At 40.0% G+C, this 23089-nt stretch overlaps 1 protein-coding gene across 2 annotated transcripts; it reads left to right on the top strand.

Annotated features, from left to right (window-relative positions):
- The first annotated feature begins 427 nt into the window (after positions 1 to 427).
- Positions 428 to 14027, top strand: pitx1 (paired-like homeodomain 1). 2 transcript variants are annotated; one of them, XM_061740555.1, is made up of 5 exons: positions 428 to 556; positions 1518 to 1572; positions 5880 to 6029; positions 7032 to 7234; positions 11163 to 14026. In XM_061740555.1, exons 2-5 carry the CDS (start codon positions 1527 to 1529, stop codon positions 11709 to 11711), a joined length of 948 nt encoding a protein of 315 aa, XP_061596539.1. In that variant the 5' UTR covers positions 428 to 556; positions 1518 to 1526; the 3' UTR covers positions 11712 to 14026. The 2 variants fall into 2 exon arrangements, with proteins under 2 accessions (XP_061596539.1, XP_061596540.1); XM_061740556.1 differs by lacking the exon at positions 5880 to 6029 and having other exon boundaries at positions 11163 to 14027.
- Positions 14028 to 23089: the final 9062 nt, after the last annotated feature.

The following is a 23089-nucleotide window of genomic DNA, read 5'->3' as shown; positions in this document are numbered from 1 at the left end:
AATCCTCAGATTTCCACACAGAAACGGTTTTCATTTCAGTTTATGTTAGGGCTCACACTTAAATTAATCATATCATTAATTCTTATCACGAATTTCTCATCATTTGCACACATTTTTTTACTCTGTTCCGAGTAACTCATGCTGAATCGCAATTATCTAATTTCATTTCAATCAGGTTGATCAAACATTTAAATGTGATCGGCTGCACGAAAGTTTCGCAAATAATCCATATGAAGAAATCGCTGGATGAAGATGACCGTGCAGATGACGAGGGTGACATGGTGGAGGTGGATGGAGGTGGAGGTGGGTGCGGTGGGTGCGGGGGGTGCGGTGGTGCAGGAGGGAGAGATTGCGGTGACATGACGTCAGCACGAGGCGTGCAGCGGAGAGCCAGGGAAGAAAACCAAGGCAGCACCGCAAACACGACCAAAGCACCCGAATACTGCGGACGCAGCGTTTACGCGCAGGCGACGCAAAAGTGGATTTACTGAGCACCTGCATGGGGACACTGTGAGGCTTTTTCCCTCTTATTCTATTGACTCTTGGGTACCAACTGGTGAGTAAAACAACAAATAATGCATCTTTGTCTGGTGGGTTACCATCATTTAGCTCGTGGAAACACAATGACAACAGACATCTTATGTTGGAAACAGGAGTTGAACCCTATTCTGAAAATATAAAACAAAAATATCTCCAATTTCCGACGACAATATAGAGTATGTGATCTCTGCTAGTTTGGATTTAGAGTGGCTGATGAATCGGTGGATGGAGCTTTACGCACGGCAGCGATCTCTGGCACGGAAACGATCTCTGGAATTTAAAGTCGCTCCTTTGAACGTTTTATTTCGAGCCAGTGCCTTTTCGACGTCTCTGACTGTCAGCATCAGCCAGTAGAAACAAGCAAGCCATTTTCTTAGGTTGAGTGAAGTCGTGTGAAGTGCAGGGGTGCATGCGCGCTCTAAGGGCGCAGGGGGACTGCAGAGCAGGGTGAGTAAAGATTACTGAGCACATACAAGCAGCAAAGGGATTCCTGCAGATAAGACCCGCTCTGTGTAAGTGTGTGTATGTGTTTCATGTTAAAGGTAAACTTTGTGTCTGGGGTGTTGGTGTAGGGATGCAACTGTGGGCCCAAAACATCAAATCTAACCACAGAATAAATTATAGGAAAGATATTTGGCCAAACACTGTTTGATACAAAGCGGATGAATGAATAAAGAAATAAAGATGGCTTTTTTTTACACTACTGCTTCATTCCCTTGTATATTTTCCCATTTTATACATATTTTAAAAGATTAGAAAGTTCAGCACGAATATAAAGATATCTGTGGTTTAGAAAATACTGGAGGGTTGGGGTTTACTCTTGTGCCTTTTAACACCGTGTTGATTAAAGTGGATTTAATTTATTTAATTAATTCAGGTATGTATTCAATCTGATTGCAAAATAATTCCCTAAAAAGAACTGAAATAAATGTCTGTTGGCTTAAAAAACATTCTTATGTCCCTGTTGTGTTTTTCAGGCAACTGGAATGGAACTGAATCTGTCGAAGAATGTCATTACCTGTGGGGATCCAGGTAGGATTATCCCCATTTAAACATTTAAAAGGCTCCAGGAGGTTTTGATCTTTTTTTTTTGTAATGCTCTGTTATTGGAAATTAAACCAAACTTAGTAACGTAACTATCGCGTGAGTCTGTGGAAAGCAATAACAGGCTGCAGCCTCGGTTTGCACAGTCCCTTATTTATAGGGAAATTTTGCGGCGCAGTCTTGTGTTCTCACAAATTTGCTTTTAGACCCAATCTGAGTGTTACGTGCAGAGTCAGTGCTGAGGGCAAAATTAGATATTGCTATGCGGACTTATCAGATAATAAATTGCAATCAAATTAATGCAGACTCAATAACGGCCATCTGCCTTACTTAAAAAAAAAAGCAGTTTAATGATTTCCTGACACATTCTTTTGCCTTTGAAAAACATCTAAAAAAAACGCAACATGAAACCAGATGGAGAGAAAGAATGTCAAGTTCTGTTCCCTGCAATCTCTAAATGAACAAAAGTGAGAGCTTAGACGAAAATCAGGCTTTCTGAGTTTTATGACTGACCAAAGAGTGAAGGACAAGAGTCAAAGATTTACAGCATTTTGCAAAAGATTAGAGGAGCTGGCATTTGAGCATAGACGTGCATTTGATGAACTTATCAAATCATGTAATATTTTCATCCGTTTAATCTTAAATCTTAGACAAAATACAAACAATAGATTGCCATACATTACCAAGGGACCTGTCATTGCTGAAGAGTTGTACATTTGCTGACTTGAAAATATCGATGATTAAATCTACCGAAATCCGCATTTCCACTAATGTTTACATGTATTTGTGTTGTGTTTGTATTTTCACACATTGATCTAACTATCTATAACAAATGTTTGAAAACTGGATTTAATTGAGGAACGATGAACACAAATCCAAAATCGTGACATTGTAATATAATTTTCTGATGCACATTTCCCTGTTTCATGTGCATTAAAGCAGCTGTTTAAAAGGGACAGACATTCCCTCTGCATGTTTGTTGCTGTCAGAGTCCACATCTAGCAGACCTTGGAACAGGCAGGCTTACTATCACCAAGGCAATAATCGGCAGTGTCCTTCTCCAGTTACTCACCGTGTCCAGTTACATCCTCCACTTCTGTCCTGACTTGGAGTCTGTTGAGCAGCTCTTCAGCTCTCCGCCCCCGTGGGTCGCCCCGCTGTGCTTGCTTACCCATACACAGAACAAATACACCCAAGACTGTACTTTTGTGCGTGATTAATGGCATTCGTCGGGTTTATTTTCACTTCTCGGGGGAAAAAATATGAGTGTTTGCATTGCCGCTGGCCTTTAACCTGTCCTGCCGGATGGAAAGGCTTTTTAACTCATCCATCACACGCAAGTGCCCTCCAGAGCAGAGGAGGAGCCGCGCACGGGCAGGGATGGAGGCTGAAGAGGCTGCTTATTTAGATTACCCCCATTTATCAGCCTGCAGTATATGGGGACAAAAGCTGCACCAGAATTCACAAAAGCTCCACCGTGCATGGCCGATCTCTGCATCCTGTAAATCCTTTAATATTTCAATGGAGACGTGCGGGTCATTGGGTTTGATCTGATTTCTGCCCCGCTCCAGATCTAAGAACCTTTAACTACAGCTGTCTAATAACTGTTTCTGTTTTGATAATTGTGGAGGATATGATACCTGTACTAAATATAACGTATTGACCCTTAGTATCTTCAACAAATGTGGCGCGTAAGAGTCGAAATGGAGGTGCATGGAGAGGTTATGTTCCCACTCACAGGAAATAGGGCACCACCTGTCTCCAAACACTTTTTTTAAAATCTACTTTAGACTAGTCATGTTTGAGTGACCCTCTGCTGTTGACCTGTTTACTGCAACATATTTCCTCCAAAACCACCTTATGCAGAGTTGGATCATCATATCCGTAAATTATATCCATGGACTTTTGTTTATCCAGCTAATTCTCACAATGTCACTTTATTTAAGTGATTTCATTTGAAACCTGGTCCTCGCAGAGAAGCTGAACACATGCAGATTGTTGAGAGCATGCACAATTGTGTTCAGAAGGGCCTTCGGGGAAGTTTTCCGGCTGGACCGGGATCTCATGTCAGAAGTCATTTTCATAGAATGGACTGAAAAGCTTGAGACTGGCGCCGGTAACACTGCGTTTGCAGACGGTTGCTGCCGTTTTACCCAGCACAAGTGGATCCCGAGGCCGAGCTACAAAAAGGGAGCAGAACAAGTAACCTCATACTGCAGAAGTGGCTAAAATCTTAAATCGAGAAAGAAAAAGAAAGTGGAATAATCCGTATACTGAAGCCATACCTGAATGTGAGGGCGTAATTGAGCTGAGACACAAATTATTTTTCCCCTCAAGTGTCAATCGGCTTAGTTGATTTATTCTCATGAGAGAATGTCGTGCACGACAGTGCAGGCTGAGAAAGTTTTTTTCCCCTTTCTTTCTTATTTTTGAATACAGGAAACAAAATACAAGCAACGCAATTCCAACATCCAGATCTAAACTCCAGATTTCAAAAGCGCGATACGTTGGAGCGCACAAAGACAACTGTATCTTTATGAATAATTGGGATAAAAAAAATATTAAAAGCGTTTCGTCAGAAAAACAAAAACAAAAAAACTAATATAATCTGAAGTTGTTTGTGTTTCAATTCTATATTTAAAATGAAATAAGTCACTCCCTAAAACCGTTTCTTGAAACCATGAAAGGTTCAGCTTTACGGGAAAGTGAATTGCATTTAATGCGTAAAAGACACTTATAATAAAGATAACAACAACTTCAACCTTACGTTAACATTAATGACACAGATAGCGATGACCAATTTTCTTGCAAGATAAATTAAGCTTAAGAGACATGTTATTTCCCAAAAATAATCGAAGGACTCTCCGTTTAAAAGCTTGCTTGGAAAAGCTTCGAAAACCGTCTCATGTGGTGGCGTTTTTAAAACAAACACACCTATGCATCACTCCAGATAGGAAGGGGTTAATATGATTTGGATAAAATGCCCGAATAGCGAGTACTGCACGCTGCATGCAAACAAACACCCGCATCAGGCTGCTCTAGGTGAAAGACTTGCATCAAACCTGCTGCTGCGTCTGTGCGTCAGTGCCAAAGGAACGGACTGAGGTCAAACGTGTCACCGTCAAGACTCATTCACGCAGGTGGACGTTTTGTGGTCCATTAGTCATAAATAGATTGGAAGACAGTCGTCATAACAAAAGTGTTTGGCTGGGGTTTTAGATACAGTATATTTCTGAATGTAAATCAGATCTGTATGCTGTCAACAGACTATTATTCTCTGATCTGTTTGGTAAGAACAGTGGTCACAGTCCAGGCACAAAAACATCCTGCGCAATTGTGAGAGTTGACGTGCCATTCATCACCTGTGATTGTGTCTTTGCAAACTCGACATCATCGGACGCTTTTCATACAGAGGGACCGGTAACTGGGCAGGCCAGGCTTGCGTTAGTTGGCAAATGTTTATTCAGCTCGGTACATATCCAAGACATGCCTTACGTGGGCGAGTGTGTAAAGAAGCGCGCCCAGTTGCGTTGCGCTGGATAAATGTCAAAGATGCCAGTGCAAATGAAAGGCCGATTTTATCCCCTTTTAGGAGACATATTGCATCTCTCCATTCTGACTAAAAAGTTATTTCTCAACAAGCCATTAGGACTAATACTGAGCCTCAAAAAATGAAGAAAAAAAAACCTGGCACAGCAGTACTGTAGAATACATTTTTCTTTTTAAACCTATTCCGTCTAGCTGGAATATATTTCCGTATGCATACTTTTGTGCTTTGGGAATAAAGCAAATGTCGCATTAATTAAAAGCTCATCTTTCGTTTCGTTTCCCTTGACGTCAGACTTCTGTGTCTGAGTCGGTATTTTCTTGCAGCGGGAAGCTTTAGTGGGTGGGACCCGTTCGCATTGGGGAGGTTAAACTCCGCATATGGGTGTGTCTCTGTGAGAGCAGGAGCTTCCTCTCAGTCGCTGCGGGCACAAGCTTTTCCCTGCTGCGGATAGAAGGAGCGCGCACTGGGCGGCCGCTCTTAAAGGAACTGAACGGAACCGCGCGGGGTTGCTTTTTTATTTTTAAAGTCCTCAAAATATATATTCATATATTATTTTCATTCATATTGGAAGAAAAAAATATATACCTGTGGACTTTCTCTCTGCAAAGGTTCACTCGCTCATGTCGCGGTGTGTTTTGGACAGCGGGTGAATTTCAGTAGCGCTGTTGTCGGAGGGGAAGGCTTTGTGCACTCCAGGATTCACCCCGTTTTTTTTTCTTCTTATTTGCGCATCCTTTTCTTCAAGGTGGGATGAATTTGGACAGAATCGCAGAGGCAGTGAGAGCACCGCCGCCCCGCGACGTGGCCGCCGCGTTTCACTTGCAGAAAACGTCAAACAGCAGCCGAGAAACTTTAGAGAACTCAAGCAGCGAGTCTTCAGACGCAGAGTTGGCAGGTACATATAGTCAAGAGTGCTTTTAGTAACTCGATTACTCCTTCTTGGGTGCAGCAATGGGGCTTCTTTTTATAATTATATGGGCTGTCAAAGAGACATGCGCGAATTGAGAGGTCTATAATGAACTTTAAATGCGCCAATGCTTTCTTAAAAATGAATCGACAGAGCAGTAAATATTGGTTCGGTTGTTTCTGCTCGATTTAATGCGCTACAATAGAGCGGATAAATATTCAGAGAAAGTTAGTCCCTTCTTGTGGGTGTTTGATGCACTGGCCGAACCAAACAGTTGCGAGATCCCGGAGTCTGTCACGGAAAAATGTGCAGAACCGCCTGGCCTGCAATCAGTGAATGCATTAAGATAAACTATAAATACTGAATCCAACAGTCTCAACTCAAAGGCAGCAGGTCTGTAGTAACCTCAGCGATGCCACATGTATAAAAACAAAGGCTTTTCCTCTCTCTTTTTGTCTAAAAGACTCCCATTTGTGCGGGAATTGTTTTCCTTCCTCTCGTTTGGATTTATTTATAAGTTCGGAAATGTGTTGCTTCATTTTGTTTACAATGCTTTTCACGTTTGCCAAGCATTCAAGTCATTATTTCCCTTTTATGAATGACCTTTGCACGTGTGAACCCCTTCAGTTTAACGAGTCGGTCTTGTTAAGACAAGAATACAAGATAGCAGCTGGGAGATAAGAGTGAACCGTGCAGTCGTAAAGATCTCTCAGAGCAGATCCATGTTTGTTTGGAATAATCTAAGATAAACCGAAGGCCGTGCTATAGTGACTATTTGGTTTCAATTAATCTCTCTTTGTTGTATTATATTCACAACGATACTGGTTACTGCAGACCTCGTTTTTGCTTCTCATGTTGCCGCGCCTTAAGGTTTTCAGAAACTATGCGTTTTTAAATACGTTAACTGTGACACAGTGATTATTCAAATGTTTACTGCCTGGTATTCAAGGTGCATAACGGCTATTCTCTCCGCTTCACCCGTATGAACAGAAAAGGAGCGGAGCGCCGAGCACAGGAGCGATGACGGGAACGCGGACGACCCCAAGAAGAAGAAGCAGCGGCGGCAGCGCACGCACTTCACCAGCCAGCAGCTGCAGGAGCTGGAAGCCACTTTCCAGAGGAACCGCTACCCGGACATGAGCACCAGGGAGGAGATCGCCGTGTGGACCAACCTGACCGAGGCCAGAGTGCGGGTAAGAGGCCGATCCCAGGCAGGCAGCCGTGCGTAAAGCGTGCGTAAACGCCTATTTAACCAAGGTCATTCATCAAAAACTGAGCGCTCCGACCGGAAATGTAATAACGTTATGCCGATTATCTGATTTCTCTTCAAACAAAAACCACGTTTTTCTATAATATTTAAAGATGAGCTTATTTTGTGAGCTGAAAAATGTATCTTTATAAACATTTTACAGCAGGCCTCATGAACTATAAAAAATAATGTGCGCAATACTCCGTTTTAAGGATCAACAATTGTTTTAAAAGTATTTTCAAATCAGAAATTATAAATCAAAGAACAAGAGACGGACCGTTTAACTTTATAACTTCATTTTACATAAAAGCTGAGTTTGTGTTACTTGCTCTTATTGATAATTTCCCGCAAAATGTATTGTACAAATTCTTTTTGGATAAATCTGCTCTGCAGATGTTACCACAGACAATTTCCTGTACTTGTATTGGCGTCTTTTGCTTTCCATTTCTTGTGTAAAATCTTGCAAATCACTGACTTTTTTAACCAAATCGGTTTTATAATCTAAAATCGCAGATCTGCTGTCAAAGAGACTAAGATTTTCAAAAGCGTTATCTTATAATTTACAGTCATGCCTGATTTACCTGATTATACAGGCGAGAACAAAAACACGATTAAACCTGCTGTTGCCCATAAAAACACTCACCTGGACGCATATATCGAGGACATTTTAGTAGAAATCGCCGTTTTTTCCACGAATAAATATTCTAAAGAGTGCACCGCTTTGCTATCCTCAAGGAGAAAATATATGTATTCATTTATTTTATTCTTAATGTATTCCATAATTGTTATTCTTATTTTTAAGACAAAAACCCACCACTGTGGATGTTTGTAAAAAAAAAAAAACTATTTAAGATTCCACATCTGTGTAACCTCGCTGTGAAATAAACTGGAGCTACGTGATTATTCATCGAGAGGGCCCATCAGATATTATTTTAACATGCTCGAAACACTTTATTTGGCACAAAATGATATTTGATAAATAGCTTGATAAAATAACAGACTCGTCATACACACATATTCGTGTGTGTGTGTTTGACACACACTTTTTAAAAACGTATTTTATTGTATTATTTTTATGAATCGTGTTCGGTTTAATTGACAGCCATGGCGCCTGACAGCCGTCCCTGCAAAATCCGCAGTCTCAAATTGCATCAAAAATGCATACAGCTATTCAAAGTCTTGAGGGGGGAAAGGAGGAGGGGGAAAGAAATCTCTGAATAAGTTGAGAGGGCTGGATTTACATTTCAGGAGCCAAAGAGATGACGAGTTTCAAACAATGCTTCCTTTTATTCAGAAGGGATATAAAGAAAATATTGTAGCCTGAAAGGTGCGCCGTGGCAGCAGCAGCACGCCACGGTCATTTATCATTTAGTTATGGCCATGTATTATTTTTTGCGGTGTAATTATTTATTTTTTTATTTTATTTATTTGGAACCAGCTATGAACTGGCACTTTTTGCTTGTTAAGATGTTGTTTTTGGTCCCTTGGTAGCTTCATTAAACTTCCGTTTGCATGGACGTCCTTGGCTCGGCTTTAATTAGCCTCGTCGGCTCCTCGGATGGTCCAATTCATAAACTGTTTCTACTGAGGAATTTAAAAAAAAGAAAGATGACTCAAAGAGGGCTGCCTCGAGGACAATTTGTCATGTTTGGATCAAATGCGTGGGGAATATATCCACGCCTGTGGTTCATTTGTAGTTAACCCCTGTCCCGTTTGGTTCCTGCTCCAAACTTATTGGTTTGAACTTATAACAGAGTCGCACTCAGAGGTTAATTTTACCTCGAGAGACGCAATTCAAACATTTTGATTTCCCAGAAGAGGTTGAATTAACATTTCTGCTTCCTTCATTAGTTAATTTGATTTATGGCATTCTTAGTCTACGTTTGAACTACATTTGATTTAATAGGTCTTATTTGTAAAATAAAAACTGAAACGAATTACATTGTTATTTCACACACATTGTCATAACTGAAAACCAACACTGAACTGTCACAAACATGAAGGAACCCATCTAACTTCTAACCACCCATAAATCCTTGGGGATTTTTACTTCAGGGCCTTTTTTATGAATTAGAGAGTGAGCAGCAGAAGAAGGATTTCGAAGAATATAGGCAGGAGTTATTATAAGACTGGTTTACTGTATCTCTGTCCAATAATGGTCGCGCTTTGTACCCTCTTTTCATTCTAATACAAATGTCCTAAGTGTTTCCAGGCTGAGCATGCGTTACACAAGTTTTAAAATACAAATTACGGACTTCGTTGAACTGAAAAAAGAAAATAGAATAAAAAAAAACATTATTATAGTATCTATTAGCTGCCTGAAAAGACGCAACTGAAAGGACCAAAAAGTAAAAATGTCTGTTAATTATCAGATCTGACTGAAAAAAGAAATCTTATTCATTGTTTAATTTATCGTGATGTGATATGAGCAAACACATCGAGGCCTTTGATGACATTTGGGATTGCGACATAATATACTGGATTTGCTGTCAGGTTTTATTTTCCTGCTTCTAGAATATTTTAGATAAACTTCCTTTGAAATCATATAGATTTAAATCTTATCTGATCGTAAACATTATAGTGTGCTGCTCGGAAACAAAAAAACAAAAACAAACTTATAACATGGTGTGTCTTGTTATTATATTTGTATATTTGATTTGAATATATTTGTATATTTGATTTTAATATATTTGTATATTTGATTTTAATATATTTATATATGATTGATTGATTGATTGATTGATTGATTGATTGATTGATTGATTGATTGATTGATTGATTGATTGATTGGTTGATTGATTGATTGATTGATTGATTGATTGATTGATTGATTGATGTTACGTCATTGATCATTCTCCCTTGGGTATTGTATTTTCAACAAATTGGGCCTATAAAATCTAGGTTATGTCACTAGCCTAAAAATGTTCAATTGATGACATTTTTCTGGACATTTATGACTTTTTTGACGCCTAAGCGTGACAGGGACTGAATTATTTATGTTACTGTACTTAATTGACAAATTCAAGGAATGAAATGGAGAACTATTTTGTGTTTTGGAAAGTGAGGTCAGACATGACGCCCTTGGAGGAGACCAAGGTGACTTTAGGGTGTTGGGGGTGTTGGGTGTGGGATTGTGCACGTGACACCGCTCTCTACCTCTCCAACAGAGGTGTCAAGTAACGAAGTACAAATACTTTGTTACCTTACTTAAGTAGAAATTTTGGTTGTCTATACTTCACTGGAGTAATTATTTTTTCTGACGACTTTTTACTTTTACTCCTTACATTTTCACGCAATTATCTGTACTTTTTACTCCTTACATTTTAAAAACAGCCTCTATTTCATTTCTGCTTTAAAAAAAAAACTATCCAGTTAAATTGCTCCATCCGGATAGAGGGAATTTGGTTGTGGTTGTTTCAGATGTTCTTGTCCAGTTTTGTTCTTACATCCGTTCCCTCAGATTCCGGCAACTAAACTTGGATGTACATTCCAATAAAGGTTAGGATAAATGATAACATGCCTCTGAAGTTTGAATTTTTGCACCATAACAATACTTATAGGCAACTAGTCATCATATCTTCTGCTCTCTGAAACACATGTTAATGCTCAATAGCATATGGTTCTTTAATATATTTGCATTATACTAAGATGCATTCATTTTTAATGGCTTTTGTCCTTAATGGCTTTTTCCCCCCTTACATTACTTGTACTTTTATACTTTAAGTATTTTTGAAACCAGTACTTTTATACTTTTACTTAAAAAACTTGAGTTGAGACTTCAACTTCTACAGGAGTATTTTTAAACTCTAGTATCTATACTTCTACCTGAGTAATGAATGTGAATACTTTTGACACCTCTACCTCTCCAACAGGTGTGGTTCAAAAACCGCCGGGCCAAGTGGAGGAAGCGGGAGCGGAACCAGCAGATGGACCTCTGCAAGAACAGTTACCTGCCGCAGTTCAGCGGCCTCATGCAGCCCTACGACGACATGTACCCGGCCTACACCTACAACAACTGGACCAACAAGGGCCTGACCCCGGCGCCGCTGTCCACCAAGAACTTCACCTTCTTCAACTCCATGAGCCCCCTCACCTCGCAGTCCATGTTCTCGGCGCCCAACTCCATCTCCTCCATGAGCATGGCCTCCGGCATGGGCCACTCGGCGGTGCCGGGCATGGCCGCCCCGGGCCTCAACAACATCAGCAACCTGAACGGGATCGGGACGTCGGGCATCAACTCGGCCATGTCGTCGTCCGCGTGTCCGTACGGGCCGCCCGGCTCTCCCTACAGCGTTTACCGGGACACATGCAACTCGAGCCTGGCGACGCTCAGACTGAAATCCAAACAGCACCCGACCTTTGGATACAGCGGTCTGCAGAGCCCCAGCTCCAGCCTGAACGCCTGCCAGTACAACAGCTGACGGGGACGTGCATGTTACAAGTATGAGGGGGTGTGAGGAGCGGACGGTATATAGGCCACCTGTGGATGGGAACACGAATGAAAGACAACTAAACTGGATTAGCTGCAATCATTTTTCAAAAAGAAAAAATGGATTATGCGGGTTACTTGACTTTACCAATGAACAGCAATTTAAATGTCCAGGTTTTTTTGGATTCTTTTTTTTTTTTTTTTTTTTTAATGATGAAGACATGTTTTATTGTTGTACATATAAACATGTAAATATATACAGGTCTAATATGAAAAGACGATGGGATTTTTTTTCTTCTCTCTTTTTTTGTGCTCGCTTGCTCGCTGTCGAGGACTGATGTCGAACTAAACAAGGATTTGCAACAAAATAAATAAATAAGATAAAATAAAGCGTCGAGCATTATATAAAACAAAACTCAATGCGGGAAAAAAGAGGAAATATGACATTTATTGTACATTTTTATACCGCTTCTGTGTGCTTTCTGTTTATATGCTGGGTGCAACCCCGTGAAGCTTTCCCTTGAAAAAAAAAAACAACCTTTAAATTTGTTTGCAGAAATAGAAAAAAAACGCATGTTTTAACTTGAGTGCTTTGTACGAAAATGTAAGAATTTACAGAAGTTCATTAACATAAACTGTATACATAACATTAAAGTTCTCGTGTGTTTATGGTAACATGTTTGAATAAACTCCAGGAAAAGAGTTATTTCAATATATGCTGTAGGGGAGTATTTGTGTAAAAGACAGTAGTTATGCAGTCAGTGTAAACGGATTATCTCAAAAACATCTGGTTAAGATTGGTTGATTATTGGATTAGTGGCCTGTGTTATAACAACGGCAAACAAGTTTAAGACTATTGCTAAAGGGAAATTTTTTAATCTAGAGGAAGGCATTCAGGATCAAAGTTTCAACTCATCTTTTAAAACTGTCAGTTATTTAGTCCTTAACTTACGGCAATGATCAGAAAATGAATGCATCCGTAAAGCAGTATACTCTTATTTATTTAAAAACAACTTTCTTGCACTGCGACATCGAAACTGACAGGCCTGCGCGCAGTTCTCACCCTTGTCTTATTGTGATCTGAGCAGCCTCGCGTCTGCAGCAGACTGAGCCACACTGATGCAGATGCATGCATGGCAGTAAAGGTAGAAGCAGCCCTGCAGTCCCACCGAAAATAAGTAGTTCCATCCCCAGTTGCACATTCACGTAGTTCCAGGGGGGAAAACATGTTTCTGTTCGTGTCTGAATTTCTTTTTAAAAAGACTGGCGGAAACGACGTTTTACGAAACTGCAATTAAATATTCTTGTCTTGCAACTCATGTTGCTCAGATTCAGAATTCATATTTTGTAATCAGGACAATAAAACATTTAAGATGTAAATGCATTTAAGAAATGCAGGAAAATATCCACGCGTCAGCGCGCACATCCATCTAGACGCACGAAGTAAATTCGCAGAGCCATATCTTGTTTTCTGACACCTTCCGAAATCCCCATATCTATATTACTCACCATTAGACTGATATTAGGGCGCTGCGCAGGTGGAGAAGCGATGATTGTGTGCTTAAACTGATAGTGATCCTTGCCGGATGTGTGAGGATTAAGGCGCAGCCAGATTTAACAAACTATTAAAAACGGTCCCGAATTAAACAGTTTGATACAGGAAAGAATTATCAGACTATTTAATCAAGCCAGTGCAATTACACAAGTGCGTTTTAACTCGGGCCTTAAAAAAAAAAGCCTTCACAATTTAAACATAAAAGTAGTAGTGTGAATAGCTCTTTTAGTGAATGTTTACACTATCTTTTATTGCTGTATTTACCTGGTGTCTCACAGAATCGCTCATAGTGACCACAACACGTTCTGCCTAAAGCCTCCGCCAACACTAATTGACTTTTCTGGTATTTTTAATTTATATTATCAGATTATTCTTTTCCTTTGTCGTGTGACGACTGAAAGCGGCTTTATCTTTTTATCTCATGATGGCCTAATGTGTGTGGGTTTACCTTCAAAACAAACGAACTGCTCCGTTGTTCTGATTGGTTTATTTTGTTTAATTAATATCATAAGGAAAATTAGGGAGGCTAATTGCTGATAAAAGTAAATGTTTTTCATCTCACGTGTTTTAGTGTCCCACGAGGCTGAGAAATCAAACGTTTTACAGTTAGTTTGTTTATGTTAATGCTTGGTTAGAGTTGATCAGGATTAGGGTGACATTACATGTGTGTCGGTCACGTCAACATTAGAAAGTGTGTTTGTACGCATGCAGTACTGAAATATGTCACGTTGGAATGTGTTCATGCATTAAATTTGGACATTTTAGTCAATTTTATGTTTTATTACGCGCACATGAAACAGCCTATTGACCGGTGGCGTGTGCGTCATCTCAGGTGAGCCGACAGATGCATTTCAGAGAAGTCTAATTCCTCACAGAACCACATGCGTCGTGGGTCTGTAGCCCCCCCAACTTTTGTCACAGCCTAAATGACGTTTTTTTTTTCGTTATAGGGGCTTTTACCAACAAGTCACAACACCAGCAGACGCGCAGGTTCAGATTCTTTCCTTGGGCGCGCCCGCGTTCACGTGGAGCCGAGGGATTTACTTAAGGTGGGCATGCGCAATGGCGCTAATAGCAGCTATAAGCTTTGATTTGAAAATGTTTGAGGGGAGGACAATGCGCACCCGAGGCTCGTGGTGATTCGTAACAAAAACATAGCTCGTATAGGCCGTTGTAAACGTTTTTCATACTTGTTTCCAGCTATAAACGAGACGTGAACGCGCCTGAGACTGAAGGGCAAAGTTCAGCTGCTTTATAGCCAGTAAATATTTAATGTTTCTCTGATGGGGAAATCCCCACTGCACATAGATTATAAAAGAACAGATTAGAACAGAACAGAATATATTCAGATTCAGATTCAGATTCAGAAAACTTTATTCATCCCCAAGGTGTAATTCCAGGACAACTGAGCAGCAAGACGTTGAAAATCTCAAATAGAACAAGAATGAAGTAGAATAAAAGAATGAAGTAGAATAAAAATGAACAGGGCATGTCTCCTTATGTACACAAAAATATATATATATATATATTATGCAAATGTCAGAAAAATCTACAGCAGAGTGACTGTAGTGGTATAATAAAAGTAAAATATTACATATTTCAATATTATTAAACTGAACATATTTGTGCACAGCCTAGATTCACCACACACAGAACTGAAGCTGCCACAAAATCTCAGCATGTAATTGTTCTTTTGAGACTGATAAAGACTGAAACACAAGATATATTCTTACCAATTTCAAGGGAAAACATTCCAGATATTATGGGCTGACTGTATGCTGTCGTTCAATTTATTTAAGTGGTTTATCATTAAGGTGTAAAAAGTTGGATAAACCCTTCTGTGGTGACACACACAGGTTTCAGAAGTGTGGTTTTGAAGCCAGGTCATGGCTCCTTGGCAGGAACTGTCTATGCCCATCCCTCCAGTTAACCCTGTCCTCGTTTCAGGTGTCCTTTAGTAGCATGTGATCAGCCCTCTGATTGCTAGTATCAGACTCTTTGGCCTGTTCTTCACTGCAGATTCAGGACAATCACATAGTAATGTTTGCCCTCAGAAAGCGTCAAAGTGGAGGTGAAGGGGCACTGCCTGTTTACAGGCCAGGACCACAAGTCACTTTCACCCCCAAACCCATTCTGGCTGGTTCTGGAGTCACACTGCACCACTGTGGACAAAACAAGCCTGGTGGGAGCCAGCTGGGCTGGAACTTGGGATAGGTCCTGCAAGAATCCTCTAGTAGTTCCAAGTGGGCATCCCTCACATGCCAAGTTTAAACACCAGGGCAGACAAAGGAACTCAGTTACTATTTATTTCTGAACAGTTGAACGCTTTCAAGCTCTGCACAGTTTCAGATGTGGAATTACAATAACATTAAAGCTTATGCTGAAATGTTAACCTATTATTACGCCTGCAGCTCTATGCTGTCTGAAGTATTTGAAGGTCCTGTTTAAATTAATTTTAAGTTTAATGAAATGACAATAACATTTCCTTCACTGAAAAACGTAAACAGAGCTTTTAAATTGCCTTTTATACAATTAGCAGCATAACAAGGTTAGTTTGATGCCATCTAGCTGTCACTCGAAAAATGAAATTAAATAAACCATCCTTAATTATAAATACATTTAACAACTGTGATATGGAGGGGGGAAAGTGTGTTAGTGGGGGTGGTTGCGTAAAACCAGGCTGAAATATGTTTATTTCTGCTGTAAAGTGTTATCGGTCGATTACAGTCACCCGAAAAAAATGTGAATGTCATCTTAAATTAAATGCTGGACAGGAAGGTCTCGACAGGAAGTATTGTGACATTTGAAAGAATCAGTGGACCGCTGTCTTAATCATTTGGCCAGACACTGGGTTTCCTGATATTTATAGCCTATTTATCCCATTTTAAAGCCAGAAAAGTTCAGGAACAAAACCTGAACGTCTACACAAGCTGGGATACACAAGCAGGTCAGGAGTATGTTTAATCCATTTGTCATGCCAGCAATAAACTTTATATACGGAGCAAAATGGCTGACTGCACCCATTAAAGTTACTCTAACATTGTCAAGACTACTCTCACCCTCATCCACAGAGCACAGTGAGTCACTATTTGTGTTTGTGGAAGTGCTCGTCGCTGAGCTCTAATGACATTAAACATGAGTGCTACAGCCACCTGAGCACTCAAGGCCACGGCATCGATGAGGAGGGATGCAGCCAGGAGGGAGCTCACTTCAATCAGTCACAACTAAACAAACAACGGACACGTGACCTTAAAACGCTCATTTCTTATTCAAGTAATGAACTGCAAACCTTTTCAGTTAGTAAAATTACAGCTGTGTGCTAAAGCCCCCCTCCCTGTTCTCTTAAAGTTCATATCCTTCAAAAGGTACCCAAACTAATATGACTTGTATGTTTTAGTGGATAAACATTGGCATCAGTTATATGGATGTGATATTTTAAAGACTCAAGATGGTTTTGTTTTTGTAATCCTTTTGAACCAAAGCTCATGGTTATTGTTTACGTCAGATTGCGTTCGAAGAAGCGATGTAAGCTGGCTGGAAGAGTATCCAGATCCTACAGAGAAGTGAACAATTCAAACCGGGGCACAGTGTAAGGCGTGGAGGCAACATTAAAGACGTTACTGAAAATTTAGACCAAGACGAGGAATATCAGAGAGGTGGGAAGGTGAGAGCGGGTAGAAATCCCTTGTGCTGTGTACAAGGTAGGCAGCAGCATGACAGGAGAGCTGCTAACAGCACTCAGAGATACTTTATCTGAAACAAAACTCTCTATGGACGTGATACGGACTATATGTTTGCAACTTTACAAATTTAGCAGTCAATGAAAAGAAAACTCAAAAATCTGGTGTGGCAGCACTTTATGGCATGAAAATATCGGTTAAAGGTGAGAATTTAGTCCATGAAAGCCGGTGATAGCTTTCACTGACTATGTGGCTAAAAAAAAAGTTGAAGATGCAATGTTATGTTATGTTATGTCATAGATGCAAAGCCAGGGTTTTATGCTTCCAGAATCCTCTTGCATGTCCTGAAGTCTCAGCTTGGTTTATTTCTTTTATAGCTCTCTTCTGAAACCAACTTCTGTCTCTATTTGTAAATGTTTGTCACTTGCTGTCAGAAAACCGCAATATTCCTTGTGGCCTTATTTTTGAACTTCAAATCATGCACTCATCATCTGTGAAACCATTAGCATTACTGTGTGTGTATGTGTGTATCTTTTTAGAATAATGTGACAAGCGCGTAACTCTTAGTCTGGGATCTTTAGCGTAACAGCTTAGCTTAGATATCAGTCTGATGTATGTATGTATGTATGTATGTATGTATGTATGTATGTATGTATGTATGTATGTATGTATGTATGTATGTATGTATGTATGTATGTATGTATGTATGTATGTATGTATGTATGTCTGTATGTATGTATGTATATGTATGTATTCAAACAAATGGGTAAGTGTGTCCAAACTTTAGTCCAAACTTTTGTAAGATATCAGTGTCATATTTAGCAGATAAGTGCAATGGCTGCACAAAGATAGCTTTTAAAGTGCCTTTTTTTAGGCCAGGATTCATTTACTCAAGCTTGACTTAATCTGAAACTAAATCTGTGAATTCTGATTTTTTTGCGGCTTTTAACCCAGCGAATCACTTTGGGTTGCATCTGTGCTCAAAAGTGCGTCATAAATAAAGTTGAAGCTAATCAACCAAACAAGCTAAACAAAAGCCTTTACTCAGCCTCCGTTACAATGCTGCTCAGCTACTGTTTGCTTTCTACAGCTGCTGCTGCCAGCTCCCAGGAGCAACTCACATGATCCTGAAAGCTGCTCCACAGCTGCTGCGCACTGTAAACTGAGGCAACAAACCTTGAGTTTATCCAGAAGCATTGGAGAAATGGATCGTTCACGTTTACCATCTTGTCTGCTTCAATCACCAGCTTGTTCTTGGCAATAAAACGCTTTCATTCAGTCACTGGATACTTTAGCGATAGATCTTTTTTATGCATCTGTGATTGTTTCAAGAGAAAGCCAGCAGCTTATCTGGATAGTAGTTGTTTTTTGTTTGTTTTGTTTCCCCCAAACCTCATCCCTGAGAGCCCTTACAAACATTTTGCGTCAGCAAATTAGCCAACAAACTGAATCCTTAATTAAAGCTGCAAGCAGCGATGAACGGGCCCTCGCACTCACGGCCACCGCCCCCCATAAGCATATCAGAAATGACACCACCCACGACTTCCTATGTCAAACCATTCAAAAGTTATAGCAGAAAAAAGGGACAACCAATCAGAAGAAGGGGCGGGGCTAATTTTCACCAATTATGGTCAAGGACTCAATACCGAGTCCCATGACACCACCCACGACTCTTTATGTCAAACCATTCAAAAGTTATGGCAGAGAAAAGTTTTCCGGGGGGCGCTGTTGAGCCGTTAGGCCACGCCCATTAATGTAAACCATGAAATATCAAATTTATCACCAGGCCTGGCTTGCATGCCAAATTTGGTGACTTTTAGGGAACTATCAAATATGGACAGATCAGATGAAGGGGGGGTGCGCTTTTTGGCGTCTAGCGTCGCCACGGTAACACTTTTGAAAGAGAAAAGTAATGCGTGTTGTCGCAGGATGGAGACGCACATTTTGATGTATAACACATCTGGGTTAACGATACGGTTCGGGCCGTATTAATTCTCGAAGGAATGGCTCATATTGCTCCAAAATTACGCGATTAATTCAGAATGTTCAAAATGTCCGACTTCCTGTTCGGTTTCGGCCATGGCGCCAAGAGACTTTTCTTTAAGTTGCGACATGATACAGGTGTGTACCGATTTTCGTTCATGTACGTCAAACCGTATTATGGGGCTTGAGGCACAAAGTTTTTTCTGTCTGAACCAACCAGATGAAAGGTGGGCGCGCTTTTTGGCGTCTAGCGTCGCCACGGTAACGCTTTTGAAAGAGAAAAGTAATGCGTGTTGTCGCAGGAGGGAGACGCACATTTTGATGTATAACACACCTGGGTGCACGTTACGGTTCGGGCCGTATTAACTGCCGAAGGAATGGCCAAAGTGACACGATTAATTAAAAATGGCTGACTTCCTGTTCGGTTTCGGCCATGTCGCCAAGAGACTTTTCTTCAAGTTGCCACATGATACAGGTGTGTACCGATTTTCGTGCATGTACGTCAAACCGGTTTGTGGGGCTTGAGCCACAAAGTTTTCTAGGGGGCGCTGTTGAGCCATTTTGCCACGCCCATTAATGTAAACCATTAAATATCAAATTTTTCGCCAGGCCTGACTTGCGTGCAAAATTTGGTGACTTTTTGGGCACGTTTAGGGGGGCAAAAAGGCCCTCCTTTCGTCAGAAGAAAAAAGAAAGAAAGAAAAAAAATTCCTACAGATACAATAGGGCCTTCGCACTGAAGGTGCTCGGGCCCTAATTATTGCTCACATCAGAGGGTTTAAGGATTACTGTTGCCTTGAAACCCATGATTACTAACTGAAGATGCTGCACCTTTTTCTAGCTTCAAACACTTAATTTTGATGTTCATTACGTATTTCATTTACATTTTCAATGTATAGCAGTCACCAAAGGGCATGCTATAAAAGCACTGCCTCCTGTGTTCTACAAGTGTTGTGCACCATTCTCAAAGACCGGCCCAAACTGAAATCCTTATGAGGTTGGATTTGTTACAGGGTTTGTTGTTGAGGAGGATTTTTAAGCTCTCGTCTCAGTGCATGATGAGTTGTTTTTTTGCTCCTCCGGTCAAGATTGATTAGTAAACCTAAGCTATTTAGAGATTGTGCCAATGCAATTACAGGAGGCTGCTTCAGGGATTATACTCTGGTACAGACTACTTAGCAACAGTACAAATGGACACTGAATGGAAGACAGACAACCGGACCGGCAGTGAGGAAGAGAAAACCAAGGCTGACAAGACACAGGTGCAAACAATCAGGGAAGATTGGGCAAAAGAAGGGGACAAGAAATAAAACCCAAGGAACCAGACTTTAAAAGTAAAAGAGGAAACAAGTCAAAGAAAAACCCAAACTAGAAACCAAGAAAACAGAACTGAATGACTGAGTTCAGGTGATATTATGGTTTACCATGATAAATGAATGATGTTTAACTATTAACCATCTCTGTTTTATAACCTTAATCAATAATAGATATAATACTATCTATAATATTAATCCATGAATACTTTTCATATCTATAACATTTAAACATTCAAATTAATATATATTAAAACATTCCTAATGGAGTGTGTTCAGGGAGTAAAGAGTTTGCATCTGCCTTTACCTGCTGATCTCACTTCTCAGCCCAGTCTTACAAGAAAACGAGTAATAGGGACATTTATTCATATGTCCAGATGTAGAAAGGCACAGAAAGTGCGAGATGTTGCCGTCTTACTTGCCAGTTGTTTTACATTGAGCAGCATTCTTGCAAAATGATGCCAACCTGCAAGCATTAATCTGTGTTTAAGCAAAACCATGTATAAGTTAACATATATAAGATGTCTAAACCTAACAACACAACTGAATGCGAAGTAGAAAACTGAAAACATCACGGACAGCAAAGGCCTCAATGTGGCTTTAAATTGGTTTTCTGACTCGACAACTGTCATTTAACACTTTCCCCCACATAAACATCTCCTTATAAACATCTTTGAACATGTAAGAGTTGTGCAATGTCATGTTTGTGACAGCTTCATGTAACACGAAATGCTGGAAAGTTATGATGAGAGAAAGCAGATGTGAAACAAAGCGAGGTTATCCTGCATTTTATAAGCAACATAGCTTCTACACATGTCTTGAAAATAAACCAAGTTCTAGTTGTCACAATGCGGCAAATGCAAAAAACATTTTTAACCTGCATTCTAATTTGTGTACATTTTTTTTTAATTTAAAAAAGACCCCTACTATATTCAGTAAGTACTTCCTATTGAGATAACGTGGAGGTTACGGTGCTTGGTATTTGTCTGTAACATCTAGTTTTAAAGGTAGATAGTTCAAACAGGAGTCTACACACCAGTAGGTCATAGCACATTGACAACATTAATCTTTTTTTTTTGTAGTCAATGGGTTTCTTTTAAAAATCATGTTTTTTGTCATCATGAAGGAATTCTACAATCATACTCGCCAGCCAGACAAATGCGTCTTATGCCGCAGCTAAAAATAGCCCACTACAAATCCACTCCTCTTCCTCTTTATATAAACTGAATTAAAAATATTATAATCCAACAATATAACAAGCCAAGATATATAACAAGTCCAACTTTACACTGTGCAGAAAATTAGACTCTGATTTATGAACCTGATGACTCTGTTGGATTAAACAGTCAAATGAGTCATTGGCCAATACGTGCTTGCTCTTCCAAGCCTAAATACAACATGAATTACTATAATTATATGTGTCTTGAAAAAAAGAAAATGATGTGATTAACTCCAAGACTCTGTCTCTGTAGCTCAGTCATTCTAACATCCTGACACATGACAGTCATTTTGGGATTAGTGACTATGCAGAGTTGAGCTGCCGGGACTTGAGTGAAAGGAAGCTGTGGGTGGCTGGTCAAAGAACGAAGATAAGGGTATGAGGGATCTGCTTTATTTATTTAAAAGGACAATCTGATTCCTTTGCTCGTTTAACTAACAACACTGTGTGCACAGTTACTTAAAGAAAACTAAGCTTGGCTTGTTTAGAGTTGCTGATTAATTGCAGTAAATTAAATAAAATAAATAAAGAGACTATTTAAAATTGGCAAAACGATGTCTAATGGAATGCAACCTTCGTCAGATACTGATACATAACTCCAGAATGTGACTGCTGTAAACATGTTGGGCATTAATTATTTCAGGGAAGACTTGAGATTTTGGAAGATGGTTGTAGAGACTTGCTCCTATTCAGTTTTAAGAGCACTGGTGACATAAGATACCGCTGTTGGGCATAAAGAACTGGCTCAAAGTCAGTATGACAGTTCAGCGCTGGATGGGTTTGAGGACTTCCAGGCTCTGTTCAGGATAATCAGTTTCTTCCACTACAGACTGGGAATACCCTTACTTATCAAATCTCAGTTTTTGCAGAGGTAACTGTCATGCTCAAAATGTCAAAAGTCAGAAGCAGGATTTGTTTAAGTAAAGATTATTTAACACGTGAACATGTTGCAAAAAATGAACAACAATAAAACATTAGCAACAATTCACTGCAAAAAAATATTATTCACCAGCGGTTAAGCCATCGTTGCTGCTATTGCCAACATCTGTGACACTGACTGTTCAAACATACACTGATGAGGCGCTAACCCACATTTATTCAGCTTGTGTCAGTTTTCAAAATAGATCAGAGGAGGTTTAACAAAGATTCGTTTTCAGGAGCAGCAGCGCATTTCTCATTTCTTATCTTAATCGGACTCTCTGTAGCTTTGAAATCATGCCATCCTGTGAGACTTGCACCTCATACATAGTACAGCCTTAGTTTAAATCACTCCCCCCTCGTCATTATTTCGTAGTGTGATGGCATGGACAAATATCTGAATCACATTGTCGCGGTACAGTTGCTGAGCACTGTGACACATTCTCTTTACAACACACACCTCCTGTCTGGACTGGGACACATGACTGATCGTAACACTGATACGCAGATGATACTCAACTGTACCTTTCATTCTCAGCAGGGTACCCCACAGTTTCAGTACAAATCTGAGCCTTCTCTTTGACATTTCCACAAAGGTGGAAAAATTGCAGCTTGAAACTAAACATTTCAAAACCCACTTTCACAATTTTGCAGTATGACGACACTGAATATCCCCCCTTCATTCTACCGATATCCCTTTAC

This window comes from Cololabis saira, chromosome 14 (genome assembly GCF_033807715.1).
Source record: "Cololabis saira isolate AMF1-May2022 chromosome 14, fColSai1.1, whole genome shotgun sequence".
Lineage (NCBI taxonomy): Eukaryota > Metazoa > Chordata > Actinopteri > Beloniformes > Belonidae > Cololabis > Cololabis saira.
This window is presented reverse-complemented; position numbering and strand designations above follow the sequence as displayed.